Here is a 16,945-nt window from a genome sequence, read left to right on the forward strand (position 1 = left end):
CCAGATTTTTAGTCCACAGAAAGGAGTTGCCATCATGGTGTTTATGTTCAATGTATAGTGATGACTGCAGAGTCAGTGGTCATCCCAAGTATGCCGGATCTGATATTCTCAGGATGGCAGAGGTAATGTTCATCCACCAAATTCAAAATGAGGCCCATAATGTCCTCTAATTTCTGGAAGAAATTCTAAATTTGGAATCACATCTGCTGACATAATTTCTTCCATAATACTCACCCTTTGGTGAATTCTACTTAGAGTTACCTAGAGATACTGAATGATTTTATGTCTGGTTCTAAGGCTTGATGGTCTTAGGCAGGAAAAAGGCAAAGTGACCAAAACATGCAGGTAGGAAACTCCCTGTACATTGAATACATGATTTTTGTTGTCTAAAACAAGCTATACCTTTGGAAGTTTATTGTCAGAATACTTTTTTATGCCTTGCTTGGTGGACAGATCCCATAGGGGTGGGCATTTTCTGTCTCTGCCTTAAGTCCCCACACATCTCACTGAATACTGCTACCCCCATAACCCTGGTGCCAGCCCTGCTCATGTACTTTCATAAGAGGAAGACAATCCTTTGTATTTTTTAAATGTGTATGCAGGTGATTATTGTGGTCGACTGGTGCCTCTCCTGAATAATCATATGATTAGCCAGAGGTTACAATTGACCAGCAAATATCCAAAGCTATACCTGCCTTTGAAAAATTCATCTGAGGATATTTGTGGGTTCTTTGTTATTAAAGTTTATCTGAACTAATATTGGTGAAGTAATCAAAACACTGTCAGCTGCTGAAGAGGGAATAATACAATCTTAAAACTGTTCATAAAATGTGGCAAATAAATGTTAATGTGCTATGTGTCTAGAATAAGAAAAAGCATGGACATGCTATTGTATGCTCTCTTTTTGGAATTTTATGGTTCCATATTACAGTAGTCAATCACAGCCCGGGCCTGGTGTACTGCCATTGGGTGGGCATGAGCCGCAAACCTGGACTGTGCACCTAATTAGAATAAAATTGTTCTGCAAAGTACAGGAATGTACTCAGAGGTTTACTCCTGCACCAGGAAGAGTGCAGCAGTGAAAGACATAGCATTCGTTTCAAACGACTGCCCAGTTTTTCACTATAGGGGGTATCTTCCCGAATTCGGACAGCGGTCCCTTTACATCGCCCCAAATGTCCAACTATTACACCACAGGTTGGTCAGGGTAACTGTGTTCATAATTATGGGATACTTGTGCATTTGGATGGCTGTTGCAATGTTATGTGGAAGAATAAACTCACAGATCTATTCAACATATTATGACGTATAATCACTTAAGAAAAAGAGTGAAAGATGTATTTAAAGAAGAAAATAGGAGCAGCTTTAAGAATGCTTGCACAACATTAAAGTAGAAACAACCATTGCTTTTGGGTCAAAGGTAAAGTTCTCAAAGTATATGTCGATGAGAAGCAATAACAGACCTATTCATTATGAGCAAGTTATGATGCAGTTGTCATTTACGTTAAAAATAAGTCTCACCTTGCAAACTCTCCCAACTCGAGAAAATATGGCTTTGTTCGATGTAATGCTTTCTTGTGAAGCTTCACGGAAAAAGAAGTATATCTTGTCATCGTCTGCATTGTAAGTGTCGGGAACAGAATAGGCCCCTACAAATTTGGCCGCTATAAAGAAATGTACAAAATGTTATTCGAGCCAATGACCTTTTGAACAGCTTGATTAAAGAGCTTGCACCACTCACAAGTCTATAGCCTAAACACACAAAAAACAGGAAAGCAAGTAAAAAACACAGACGCAAGCTTTACTTAGTTCTAACATTTTCAGTGATCTGATGAAAGTACAGTAACTTGCCGGGCCGCTGCAGTTTCCTGATTACATTGTGATATTTCTGTGTAGGTTCATTGAGGAATCTTCAGGTGAGCATTGTATTGCGGTAATCTCGCGATGAGTATCAATGGGAGCATTTAATGGCTTGTTCTACTTTCAATTTCATGTGCCAATGCTATATGCAGTACACAAATCAACGACGCCGAGAGAGCAGTTTTCCCACTACAGTAATTTACTGAACACAAACATGTTATGACCCATGTCCATTTTACTTAGAAAAGCCCTTTTAGAGACAAACTCCTATATCGTTATGTCGAAAGCTCCCTAAAGCACAAAATTCTCCAAACGTACTTTCAAAATTGAGGTTTTTAACACTGTCCATTTTAAATGAAAACTCGTAACTTTGAGTATGGACCACTCCCACCTTCGTTACAAGCCCTACCCTGCCAATTGCAGTCAGAGAACTGACTAGATCTGAGGCCTTATCATGATGGAATTTGCTGACGCAGAGGTTGCGGTTTTGCACCTGCAGACTGAATTCGATTAATATTTCTCTGAGTTAGTGCAATATTTAGTGACAGGTCAGCTCTGAAAAGCTTAGCAAGGTTAGCTCTGTCTCAGCTTTGCAGTTTGAAAAAGGCACTATCGTTGGGAAAGGTTGAGTTAAATAATTTTGCTTTAGAGGAATATAAAACTGCTGCTCCGATCCGCGCTGCACCAGCAAATCCCACCATGATATGGACATGTTTTCCAGCTAGTGGCCTTATGCTGGGCTCAGTTTTAGGTCTGGTTCGACAGTGTAGCTACTTGAAAGACGATGAACTAGACTTGAAATGTTCACAGTGTCCTTTTGCTGGACCAAGGTGAGTATTACTCTGTTGGCTGTGAAAGTGATTGCATTACAATGCATCTGGGGCTATTTAACATCTGAAAAATATGCTGAATCACACACAGTCACTGAATATAGACATCATCTTTTTGTTTAATGAAGTGGCTACTTTCTCATGGTTTGTCAGGACTCAAGTGAATTATATTTAATTTCTAATGTTTAGATCCTTAAAAAGGACCCATTCATTTGCCTAATCTTGGTTCTGCTCTTCCGCACTGTTCTTTCAGGGTGGTGCTATGTTTCTATGACAATCTTGATACCATAATGAATTTGGGTGACTGTGCACTCTGTAAATAAGCCACCATCATTATTACCATAACCACCACTAATAACACCATGTCTTCACCATTACCGTGCACGCCAGTAACATCAGCACCACAATCATTACCAACACTATCACTGCTACAGCCTCTCTACCACCACCTCAGCATGCCAGTGATTGAATGCTTAACAGCATGAAAGCCAGACCAAAAGATTTGTGCCATTTCTTATTTTTATAGTTTAGACTGTATTCTTTCTCTGGAAAACTATGGAGCATTTGTCTTTGAAATTGAATCTGTTCAGCTCTTTACTGCTGTTAATAAATTATATTTTAGATTTATTGACCTTGCTCACAAAAGGGCAAATTGCAGCAAGACCTTTTGACTTTTATGTGCTCCATCCGCAACATCCTGCCAGGGCATATAATTAGCAAATCCCCAGATGTGGAGGGTCTCTCTTGTAGCAGACACCACTAGATTTGGGTATCTCATCAGTGGATGATGAATGTGAGTACACTAGTCATGATTAATGTACATATAATGAATGGTGCATAAATAATTTCACAGCAAAGTCATGCCATGCAAAATCCATCAAATTTTTGTCATTGTGTTCATATACGGGTTTGGAGATTGTAACATGTTTTGAAGCATGTTACATTTTAAGTAACCAAATCTTATGTTCCTTCAAGCAAAGAATTCCTCACAGAAAACGCTTGCACTGGGAGGTTCAAGAGCAGCTGCTAGACATGCAATGAAATATGCTTTATTATCTAAACTGGCGACTCTGAGGGAATTATAGGCCATTTTTTCACTCCTCATAGAGCCTTTTAATGCTTAAAAGGTCCAAAACAAGCAATGCCGACACTCTCTAAAAGGCATTTGTTTGCTGTGATGTCATGTTAATGAGACAAGTTTTCAAAGACACCCATAGAAACATGGCAATTTCGGCAGTTAAACCGAGGTGCTAGTTAGCTGATGTCATATACCACATTTCTTATCAGCACATTAGAAGTGCTTGCCGACATAAAACAACGGCCTACATTTTATAGTAAGAATGTGGACGCTTAAGTGAAATAATGCTTATGAGTTATATTGTTCATGGCCGACGACATACTATTATTTTATAGTTTCAGAGGATGTAAATAGATATGAAATACACCATCCAGCATCTCTTATCTTGAAAGGTATCAGATATTCAAAATCACATACAACATTTAATTTTAGGAACTAACAATATGATGATATTGAAGTTTTGGCGTACATAAGTTGATGTTTATAAGAAACTGTGTAAAAAGGACCAGACAAAAACATAATTAAGGCAGATATAAAAATAATATATTTACCAAAATAGCAACTACACTGAGACGGTTTTATTTCACTTGTATAAGCAAGTCGTTATAACTTCTAGCTTCTGTTAGGTACTGAAATAAAGCAATATATAAATATTCTGTACATTTGGGGACCATAGTTACAATGGCAGAACATTTTAATAGTTTGAGCGTCATTTTGATTAGTCTGTGGGACAAGTCAATGCCATGTTTGAATAACTGACATCACAGTTTAATACATAAACCTGACTTAGGGGGAACAATTACCTTTTTAAGTCGATTGTTTAATCAATAGAGTTAAACAAGGAGAGGTGCACCGGGATTATGAAAGTTTAATATCCAATGTAGAATGTTTGATGTATGCTAATGGCAAAATATTATAAACATGTTCTCTTTTTTCTTTCAATTGCAGTTCATAGATTTAAGTCAAGGTCATCAGAACCTTGCAGGAGGGCTTAAAGCCCCTCAGCTATCCAAGCGCTGGCTCGTCAATATACCCATTTTTATATCCATTGTTCCAGTGTTTTGGAATGGTAACACACACAATAATGGCAAATTGATGATTTTTGTGATTGGTAAGAAAAGAGACTCTAAGTTATTATTTGATTGGGCTTCACAGACTAACAACAATCTAACTCCCAGGTGCTAAGTATGGAAGTGGGGAGATTTGCTAAGCCCTGTGGCAAGGTTTTAAGATCCATTTTGTTCACTGCCATGAAACAGCAACGTGGGAAGGTGTTAGGTCATAAAGAGAAGAGCTTAATTCCCCTTCAATCACCCAAAGACATAAGCAAAGGAACAAAATGTCAGTTACTGGTCTCACCTGCCTTCAACAATCTTCACCAGTCTCTTTTGGGTTCTACAGACCAAAGGCAGATAAGGAAATGCAGGTTGCCCATTGCATGCAGTAGCTGACACATTTACTCTCAGCAATGGGTCCCTCCTCTCCCATGATGACTCAGAAAAAACATGCTGCATTTACAATCGATACTTACATCTTTGGTGTGAGTACTGTGCCAGCTTTCTGCCTACAATGTGAGAGCAAGTATCAACTTTGGGCAGGGTGGGGGAGGTAAGGTACAGAGGGTGGTGGGGCAGTGCCAAGATTCCAATTCGTCTTTTTTATATTTATGAGGGGCAAGGGAGGATTAATATTGAAGGTGGTGTGGAAGGGTGGCAAGATGCCAGGGATTCTTTTCTTAGTTTGAAAGGAGAGGAGAGGGATAGTGAGAGGGTGCCATGATGGGTGATTGCACACAAGGTGTATCACTGGATCAGGGCTTGGAATGGTTAATGTCATGTTTAATACGGCTTCCTCTTTGCTCCTCTAACTTGCATACCTGTGGAATCTAGGGGTAGCTAAGTGGGGGAGTTGAACGTAAATGTACATGGATAAAAGTATTGGGGATGCTTTTCACCTCGAAGTTCTCAGTGACTTCATACACAACTCAAGCTTCCCTTTGCTGCCTATTCATCACTCAGAATCCACTGGTGATATATATCACTGTTATTCACTATTTCTACTCTATCATTCTATATAAATCAAAAGACTCCTCTGGACCATACATTTTAAAGCTAATCTGCATTACGCCTTCCATTTTATTTCATGTAATTAATTTTTAATTATCTCGATCCAAACATTCTTGGCACGAACAAGAACCGACAAATAGACCTCAGAACAGGTTTATGTGCAGTATGCCTGATTCTAATCTAATTCTATTGTACTTTATATAAACATGTTATAAACATTTAACATAAAATGTCTAACACAAAATTAACCGGCCAACAGAACAGCAAAGCCTAAAAATCAATAAGATACAACCGCAGCCTAAATCTGTGCGTCGCATATGCGCCACATGCTAGATGGAAATGTGTGGCATGAAATTTAAACATTTATATCATAGTAAGGTAGCAGTCGATCAAAGTTTGAAGATGAATCAATGCATTCCATGTTGTCATTTTAACGTGCTGCACATGTGACATAGATTACTTGACTTGTAATAAAACATTAAGAACATTACAGGAAGAGTGATGCATTCCCATGTTATCTTCAATCATTTGTAATTAATATTTATATAAACTCTAAACTGAGAGCGTCTTCTTTTGAACTCAATATGCATACAGAAGGCAAATAACAAGGACACCAACTGCTTTAGAGCAAAGCAGAACAAGAGTTTTAATGTTTTTCTGTCAACCTATTAACATAAATGAGTTTGGAAATGATAGCCTTTCCCTCCTACCATTGAGCCAGTAAGGCTCCGATATGTCTGTTCTGATGTAATGGTGATCATGGGGGAGTCCATTAGAACGTGTGAATGTCGTGTCTTTACCGAGGAAGTCCGAAGCTGTTCCAGCAAAGAGATACCCATCTGGAAATAAAAAATAATATTGAGTGTTACATTCTGCGACTGCATTACACACATTTTTATATATCTACAAACACGTATTGCACCAGTCATGTTTTTTACCAGCATAGCTATAATACATGTCAGTGTATCTCTAATTTAAAGGCAAATATAAACATAAAGGAATGTCTCATGGATTACCAAATTGCTTGTTCATCTGACAACATTAGGCTCTTTATGTTTCATTTTGTGGTCTTGCTGGTGATTTTTATGCTCTTAGGGCATTGTTGCCCACGGCCGGGGCTACAATGGTTGCTAAAGTCCCACTTGCCAAGCTATAGGCCCAAGTAACGTGCTAACGTGTGCCTAAATGCTATTGCAATATGCCACCCACTGAGGGTTGAAACAGAAAGTCAGTCATTGTAATGTTGGAGCAGAAGATCTATACCAGAAATTGTTGGCCTGGAGCCACTTTAGTGCCTAAAATGGAATTCTCAAAAGTCTAATATACATTTTTTTTATATAATAGAGTATCTGTCTCCAATGTTCTTCCACTTTCCTCTCCCAATTCGGTGTTGTAATGTACGCCAATCTCGGACTAATCATAAGGTAAATAATTATCAATCTGTGGCGCCCTAAAACTGCACTACAGAGGTAAGGGCGTCTTTCCCTGCTTTGTGCTTGATTGCCTAAACATATTTCGTATTTTATGTCTGAGAGTATTTCTGATGCGGCAGCTCAACAATCTTAGAGGACACTGCTTTTAACAAAACAGGCAGCCTCTCTTCACGGTAGCAATAGCACAATTCAAAGATGCATATGCCATGACCACACATGAAGTAAATGCGTAGGGTCTGCTTGCTTAGCTGACAGATACTCAGGCCCGTATTTATACTTTTTTTGTGCCTCATTTGTGCCATTTTTTGACGCAAAAGTGGAGCAAATGTACAAAATACAATTATATTTTGTGTTTGGGCCATTTTTGCGTAAAAAAATGGCTCAAATGCAGCACAAAAAAGTATAAATACGGGCCTCAGTGACCACAATCCATCCTTTGGTTAACCTCTGCTGACAGGAAAAACTCAACACTTGAGTTAGCTTCTTTTAGCAGATACTCCAATTTTCATTCCTTCTATTGACTTCTGAAGATATTTTTTTACCATGAATACTAAAAATCATATGTTTATGAGAGGCTTCACCTGTCCAATAAGATTTTCAGTTCCTCGCCTGTCTGTCTCCCATATCCCATTCATGTAGCTTCTATTCCCACCCACCTATACCCTTCCATGTTGCTTCTTCTCCCTCCCACCCCCTACCCTGTATTCTAACCCAATGCACTCTACATTGCACCACTCTACTCTACGCCACTGCACTCTATACAACTCAGCTCTACTATGAATCACTGCAGTCTGCTTTTCTATCAATCACTGCAGCCTATGCCATTGCATGCTACGCCCAGGGCTGGCTTTAGGGCAGTGAGAGCGGTGCGCCCACACAGGGTGCTGACCTCAGGAGGGTGCTGTGTTTAGCAATAACTTACGAAACTTGCAATTTAAAAGCACCTCCTGAAATGTCTCTTGTTCGTCCAGCCTTCAGGAAGCAATTAAAATGTCAAGATACCGCTTCTTATTAATGTTCTTGCTAGAGAGAGAGATCGGAGGTTTGTGGGCAGCTTTGACTCCACACAGTAGTGTTGAGGGTTTTAATGGCTGCTGCAAAGAACAGAATTACATTTTGTGTGGATAGCTGAGTGGACCAGTATAGCCAGCCTTTAGAAGTGCTTTAAAACAAATTAATGTATGTGAAAGGGGGTCTATGGAGAAATGAGTGGCACATTTGCCAGGTGGTAGTGAGGGACCTGAGGAGGTGGTCATGTGGTGGGGACGCCAAAAAAAGACTGTTGCACAGGGAGCCATCAATGCTAAAGCCGGCCCTGGCTACGCCACTGCACTCTGTGCCACTCTATGTCACTGCACTCTGTGCCACTCTATTCCATTGCACTTTACGTCACTCTACTGTACACCACTCTACCCTATGCCACTGCACTCTATACTGTGGCGCTCTGTGCCACTGCACTCTTCTCTGCACCACTTTAGGGCATTGAAACCTATGCACTGCTCACTGACACCCTACTCCACACCACTCTACTCCATGCTACTGCACTCTACTGTGCACCACTGAACTGCATTTTATGAAACTGCACTCAACAATACTCTACTCTTCAACTGCACTGTACGCCACTCTATTCCACACCATTTTACTCTACTTTGCACCACTCTACACCTCTGCACTGTACACTACTCTACTCTACACCTCTCTAATCTATGGCACTGTACTCTACATCACTGCACTCTATTCTACTGCACTATATGACACCACACTCTAATCTATGCCACTGCACTGTATGCCACTGCACTTCACCGTACTCCTATCTACTGTTTACCAATGCACTCTATGTCACTGTACTCTACTGTTTACCACTCTACTCTACGCCACTGCATTTTATGTCATTGCACTTTATGCCACTCCACTAAATGCCACTCCACTCTGCACCACTCTACACCACTTCACTCTATGCTACTCTACTCTAGGCCACTCTACTCCACACCACAGCACTCTACACCATTGCACTCTACACCATTTACTCAACTTTGAAGCACTCAACTCTATGCCACTGCACTCTTATACACTCCACTCTACACCACTCTAATTCACTGCACTCTATCCCAGTTCACTATACACCACTCTACTCTCCTCTGACCCACTCTATGCCAATGCACTCTACACCACTGCACTCTACGCCACTCTACTTTACTCAGCACCACTCTACTATATACCACTGCACTCTACTCTGCACCACTCTACTCAATGCCACTGCACTCTGTGTCAGTCCACACTACTCTATCCACTCAATTCTACCCCATTCCACTTCATGCCACTCTATGCACCTCCACTTTACACCACTCCACTCTACACCACTCTATTTTATTTCAAACCCCCTCCACTCCACATAGTAGCACTCTGTGCTACTCTACCCACTCCACCCAATGTTACTCTACTTTACGACACTCTACTCTACCCAATGTAACTCTATGCACTCTATTCTACACCAACCCAAGCCACTCTACTCTACTCCCTTCTGTGCCACTCCAAAACCATCTATGCTCTCCTACTTCACTCTACTCCACTCTACGCTACCCTACTCTACTCAGCTCTACACCAATCCACTCTACCCCACTGTACTGTACACCACCCCACCCCACTCTATGGCACTCCACTCTACACCACTCCACCATACTTCGCTCTACACCACTCCATTTTACACCACTCTACTCTATACCACTTCACTCTATTCCACTTCAGTCTACTCTACAACACACCAAGTCATGCTACGTAACTCCAAGCCACTCTATTACACCCTACACAACTCCAGTCTACATTGTTCCACACCACTCTATGCCATGCCACACCACTCTGCTCTATTCCACTCCATCCTGTTATGAAAAATGGCTGAAAGACATTGGTAAACTTTTCAGAAATTGAGGTTTTGAGAAATTAAGGTTACACAAATACCAATATCTAGTGCCGTCAACCATATCGAAATTAAAAAATAAAGCACTCTGATTGGCCTTTTTTTTCCTATCGGCCAACACACCTTTGCTGTACCGAGACTGGTCTTACAGAACCACACACTCTGATTTGCTGGCAACAACCAGAAATGTTTGTGTCGCCACTACAGGTCTCTGGGACTCGGCCGGCCAGTGCTGAAAAATAAATTTAAAAAGAGCATAAGTGCGTAGGCTAGGGATGCCTTGACACCCTTGTGAGAGGGTCTTGTGTCAAAATTAAACATATTTATATATATTATATTTTGGGTTCCTGCTGTACTCCTGTTCCTCAGGTGATCCCACGAGACTAGTGCCAGACCTGTAAAAATGTTTTCAAAAATATAACATGGGGTGGTGGGACTGTGGGGCATTGTATGCCCACAGGGTTTGGCTGCCAGAAGTGTGTTAGATGAAGGAGTTGGCCTCAGGCCAGGCCCTGGAGGGAACCTCCCTTCCACATAAGGCAGAAGCACTGCTATGATACACTGTTTATGAACTCAAATATTGCATTAATGATGACATCTGAAATCTATTCGGTGCAAGCTATACTTCAGCCAGTTAAGTATAACTGGTGAATTTGAGTGTTTTCTTTGGTTTTAACATGTTATTTTTTCATTAAAAACCTACTTATAACTCCCCTTTAATCTTTGTTTCTTCAGTGGCTTTTTAAGGTTTTTTAAAGTTAATTTAAAATCTTACTACCTTACTTACATTTAGCTCTACTTTAACCTTTTGACAAGTGGCCATTTCAAGTAATATACTGATCTATAAGGAATAAAATGGGATTAACAAAATAGCAGCCAGATATGTAAATACGAATTAAAGAAAACATTGTGTGACAAATCCAAGCAGTCCTCTTTACAACTGTAGAAGTCATAAAGAGAAGTGCTTGGCTACATATGATTAAGAACAGGCATGCTCCCTTTATAAGGCGTTGTAATGCTGGCCCAGCAGATAAAATATTTAATATGCTGAAGTAGCCTAACCTTACTCCTTTGGTTCTTGGTTCAGTAGTGATGTGGAAGAGATGTTTATTCCAAAATTACATTAATCAGTCCAACCCAAATCTGAGGTGAGGGCTCAGGTGTAGCTCTAAGCATCTTTGCTTCCCATTTCAGCAACCACTGTCTTAGAAAAGTGTTTGCTCCATGCCATGTGTGTAGATGTTATGGACATACATAAAGATACATGCAATCATTCTACCTATGGCATTCTATGAAACCAGGTCCAACTGTTTAGCCATTTAATTTCAGAGACATTAGTGTATTGGGATACACTGTGTACTGTATCGCTCTTGCAGGTCAACAAAGGTACCTCATATCTACTCAATATTCAAACTCATATAGAACAGTAAAGATTTTAGAAACACTAAGGACCTCATTTACGAGCCCCTAGAAGCACACTGTGCCACCAGAACATCATCTTTTTTGATGCTCCAGTGGAGCATTGTGCCAGCCCCTATTAACAAGGCCATGCAAAGCAATTTGCATGGCTTTTTGTGGCCTTGTAAATACGGAACTCTTTCACGCATAACACTGCATGAAAGGGGAGTTACATGGATGTTACATAGGGTGTTCCCACACACCACCAATGGAAGATGAAGTAATGTGATGCATTCCCAAATTTACAAGTCTGGGAATGTATCAGATTTCTACACCACCTCAGAGTTGGCATACGAATGGCCAACGGGGAGGATTATCTTTATTTCTCCCCTTTTTTACTCTTACTATGTGTGCTGCAATCTGCAGCACACACAGTAAGAGGAAAACACCTCGTGATTGTATTTGTGCAGGAACGTGACCCCTCCTGCACCAAAACAATCATCAATGCAGGGCAGGCATCCTTTCAGTATTTCTTAAGGGTGGCTGCGTTGCCGCTAGGCAGCAATTTGTGCACCAGTGCAGGGGGAGAGGACAGAAACTTGACGTATCTTGTAGATACAGTGCATTTCTTCCCATTCCCAGTGGTGCAGGGTATTTCTGCCCTTTCCCAGTGGTGCAGGAGGGCGCAGCAAGACACATGCCTCGCCGCCCTGTGCCACTGGCCTCGTAAATGGGGCCCTAGATGTCTTGGAGTTACTTTTGTACAAAGCAGTGTCCCTCCTGCATAATTTATAGGTGCAGCCATGATATTGTGTCAATGCGGAAAATACTAAAGGGCCTTTATGAAACATTCCGTAAACATATAGATCAAACTCCAACTAAGAATTTATTTAAGGTTGTTACCACGTCAATGTTAATGATTATACTATAAACCTCATCTATGGACATTTAATCATGCAAGAAACGAAGCCTTGTTGACTATTTGTCCTTACTATGGACAAGTGAATCACTAATTTATCTCCAGCCTACAAAACACTTGCATTCTGGTACATTGGTCTTACTAAAGAATGTGTTTTTTAGAAGATGTTGCAGCCTAGCTGCTATTCACATCTGCTCAATTAAATGCATATCAAAGCTAATGTCTCAGTAAACACATGCCATTTCTTTATAAAAATATATAAATTGATATATATGTATATATATATATATATATATATATATGTGTGTGTGTGTGTGTGTAAAACACAAACGAGAACTCTGGGTAGTTCGCAAATTTAGGTGGAGAGCAGCTCCAATAAGGAGCACTCTACTACACCAGCAACACTCTAGATTTGCTCACCTCAAATGTCTTTTTATCTAGCAAAGTTATTAAGCATAGGATCAGCACAGTGCTATCCACGCGAAGCTAGCTAGGGACAAAGTCTTTTGACATTTGTACAGCAAAATCTTTAAGCATAAGATTGACAGGGTGTCATCCTCACCGAGCTGTAAAATGACAAAAGCCATTTACAAATTTGAGGTGTGCAAATCTAGAGTGTCACTGGTGTTGGAGAGTGCTCCTTATTGGAGCTGCTCTCCACCTAAATTTGGGAACTTCAAAGAGTTCTCGTTCGTGTTTTGCATAATTTATGCATCACTCTAACACTGAAAGGGTCTTGTACATTTTTTTCATCTAAATGTGTAATGTGCACAATTTGCACAGCTCAAGAGGTTTGGAGATACATTCTTTATCACAGCAATGTGCAACAGTGGTCTACGAAAGTCAATATATGATAAACTGTCAAGGTAAACAATCACTACAGAAATGATTACAGAAAAGGTAATTTTAGCTCAAATGACTACCCTGGATTTGTGAAATGAATCCATCCATGAATCAGGCCACCTCATGTGAATACTTGGATCTGGCGATAGTAAGTGAATCTAGCACTGGAGTCACACATATCTTCTCCTACAGAAAGTGCTAAAAAATATCACAAATATGTATCTTTTATCACTAATGTAATGGGTAATTTGTGAATATAGATATGCAGAAAGATTGAACAAAGGTCGATAAAGTTTCTTGAAATAAAAGGGCAAGCCATTTAGAGCACAATGTTACACTTCACAACACTATGAGCCAAACAAGACCTTCTGCTGAACGGGGACATCCCGTGGACAAAGGTGAACTTGTTTCCTAATTAGAAGCCTGAAGACTTATGGAGATGCAAATTAGAAGGATGAACAATTATCCTAATAAGACGTCCTAATTAAGAATAAAAGAAACACATACAGGTGAGCACCATCTCATAGGGTTGCTTCCACACCCTGCGCATGCTTTGAAAAATCTACAAATGGATCCCTACCTAAGCCAGAAGAACATTCACCCAGGCCCTCGTCAGCAGCCGCCTCGACTACGGTAATGCACTCTATGCCAGTACTACTGCCAAGACACAAAAAAGACTACAATGCATCAAGAACGCTTCCGCCCCTCTCATCAAGAACACCCACAACACAGCCACACCTCTGCCCTTATGAGAGACCGACACTGGCTGCCTATCAACAAGAGAATCACCTTCAAGCTCCTGACCCATGCCTACAAGGCCCTACACGACGCCGGACCAGCCTACCTCTACCACAGACTCTCCTTCTACACTCCCGACAGACAACTCCGTTCCGCTGACGGGACCTCACCAACGTCCCTGCATCCAGAAAACTACAGCTGGAAGAAGATCCTTCTCCCACATCGCCGCCAAGACCTGGAACACCCTCCCTATCCACCACAGGCAATCCCCCACCCCGTCATAATTCAGGAAGAACCTCAAGACCTGGCTCTTCCATTAATCCTCAGTACCCTTCCTACCCCCCCAGCGCCTTGAGACCCTCAAAGGTGACCAGCCGCGCTTTACAAATCCCTGATTTGTATTTGAATTTGAATACATGTTGTAAGTCTTAGACAAAGGTCAAGCAGCACTTTTTCTTCTTTAACGTGTTTCAGTATCATTCCTGGCACCCCTTATGTTTGTTCATAGCTTTTTAAGCATTCTTAAAAAAAAGGCGTTACGTTTGATTGCTAAGCGGCTTACAGTAAATCACGTTTTTCAAATATGCGTAAAGCGAACATGGAATGGACACCAACTCTATACTTGCCAGTAAAACACGGACCTCACCTGTCATTACTGAAGTGAACGGTGGTTGCGGGTCAAAGGGGCATTTCAGTCGGCCAGACTCCAAGTTGTGTGTGTCCAGCCGGAAAAGAGTTTCCTGTGAATAAATGAGTTTGTTTTCAGATGAAAGATGTCTGCTGAGGCTGTTAATAGTGACTTTCCCTTCACAACACCACTAGTCTGGCTAATCATTGTGTGAATTATGTGCCTCCTTATTGGAAAATGTCCAGATTTAAATATGAAGCAGTAGACCATCATTGTCAATGTGGTAGCTACCCTGTTTTTGACACATGTTCTTGCCCAGGAATATCCGGTATTGTCTTATAAAAACTGCATAAAGAACATAAGTGAGAAAATAAAATGGCACCTAGAACAATAAATTACACGTTTTCTTCAGAGTGAAAAAGGGTTTAGCAAATAAATCCGAATTGGTCTATCTTGACTAAATGTGTTGCTTTTAAACATGCAAGTTGCGTTCCCAGGCTGAGAGCTCCACACCCCTGGACCGTTAACCTCTGACCAAGGTACAAGAAGTCTCTTGGCAGTGCTGATAGTAGGGAAACAGTTATCCCATCCTTCCTGAAAGGTGTAGCTCGCAGCATTGATGTCCACAGAAAACATTCAAGGACAGGAAGACGAGGAAACTAGGGTTACAGGCCTGTTAAAATCAAACATCTGGACTAAATGTATTTATCACACAATAAATCTTTTCTAAAGCATCTTTTCCAGCCATCTTTTTATATTAACTATTTCTGGGCCGAGGGCTTGCAGTAAGACATAGTTACGTTTATTGGCCTCAGATGCGTGAGCACGCAAATTTATATGCTCTATGAACGTAAATAGATTTCCTTTTGCTTATAGGAAGTGACGGCTGCTCTGTTTGGGTGACGCAATTTATCTTTCTTTCCATGTCTTTGAATGTGTGAAACTCGGTTAGAATTACCTCTTTCTGCGTTCCAAGTTCGACATAACCACAAAGAGGATGGAACGCTCCCGTGCCGCAGGCGTAGGCGTGAGTCTTGTTATAGTGCTGAAGAACTTTGATGAAATTTGCACATTCTTTCTACAGTAAGAACAACATTTAAGAAATTATCAGAACGAAAAGGGTGCACCAAATAATCATGCTCTCTAAAAAACATCTTCTTTTACTCATATAGCAAGTTAGTTGTCAGACAATTTTCAAAAGAATCTGCATTTTCTAATTTGAACCTGTATGTATTTCCATTTTCAGACAACATTATGCCAACCTGCATTTACGCACTGACAGTTTGTTTGAGAACACAAACTAAATTGTGCATGTCAAAAGCAGGAAAACATCATTTATTCAATACATATAATGTATCACTGATCTTAATCTCATTGGATGCATACTACGATTGACCGACATAACATGACTGATTAGTTAATAACTACTAAGTTAAATACATTAAATCTATTTTCTACAGGGCATGTGCTAAACCACGCTGACTCGTTATAATGAAAAACATTTATGACGTTCAATAATTTAAGAACTTTATCACAAATAGAATGGAAAACAATAAATCCAAATCTTAATTTAGCGGATATAATGCATTTCAACATTGTATTTAGGATGAAAACAGTAAAAACATATAACATGCAACCTCTACCAGTGATTGTACTGGCTGTGTTTTCTATAGCGCTTGCCAAGGTAATTATTTTTTAAACATGAAAAATGCTCAAAAAAGGGCATGCATTGCCAATTCCACGGTAAGCCTAGTGTGTGGCAGTGCAGATGTTATGAGTGATGTTATTGTGACAGCGTTGGAACAATGGCATACTTGGAACAGGCATTCCAGGAAATGCGTTTAAGTGTAACTTGCATGTTGTGGGATTATTCGCACTGGTTTACGATGTCTGACTAGATTTTCAGCCCTCTTCCATTACACCAATGTTTGGAATGTATATTAAACATTTCAATCTAAATTTATTATTACGCTGGGTGTTCACTTAAACGAACTTTTGTTTTTGTTCAATGACAAAACGACCGTCCAAATGTTATGCTCTTGTAGTCAATTTAAACGTTCATTGCAAAAGAAGAATTGTTTCAAAAGAAATAAAATACACAAACATTATACGACTGTTAAAAATCAGCAGAAGCAATGAACAAGCATCAGAGAGCCTAGGAGGTGGGGGCAGGAAATGGAAAAGGGGAGCACGGTGCACACAAGGGCACAGGGTACGCACTAAGAGACATGAAAGCAG

At 40.4% G+C, this 16,945-nt stretch overlaps 1 protein-coding gene across 1 annotated transcript in view; it reads right to left on the minus strand.

Moving 5' to 3' along the window:
- Positions 1–16,945, minus strand: part of SEMA3D (semaphorin 3D) — a 358,213-nt gene that overhangs the window by 232,855 nt on the left and 108,413 nt on the right. Inside the window, exons 5-8 of the mRNA XM_069228712.1 lie at positions 15,666–15,785; positions 14,726–14,819; positions 6,545–6,673; positions 1,522–1,664 (exon numbers count right to left, since the gene is read on the minus strand). Coding sequence (XP_069084813.1) covers positions 1,522–1,664; positions 6,545–6,673; positions 14,726–14,819; positions 15,666–15,785 — 486 coding nt within the window. The remainder of the gene's footprint in view (positions 1–1,521; positions 1,665–6,544; positions 6,674–14,725; positions 14,820–15,665; positions 15,786–16,945) is intronic.

This window comes from Pleurodeles waltl, chromosome 4_1 (assembly GCF_031143425.1).
Source record: "Pleurodeles waltl isolate 20211129_DDA chromosome 4_1, aPleWal1.hap1.20221129, whole genome shotgun sequence".
NCBI lineage: Eukaryota > Metazoa > Chordata > Amphibia > Caudata > Salamandridae > Pleurodeles > Pleurodeles waltl.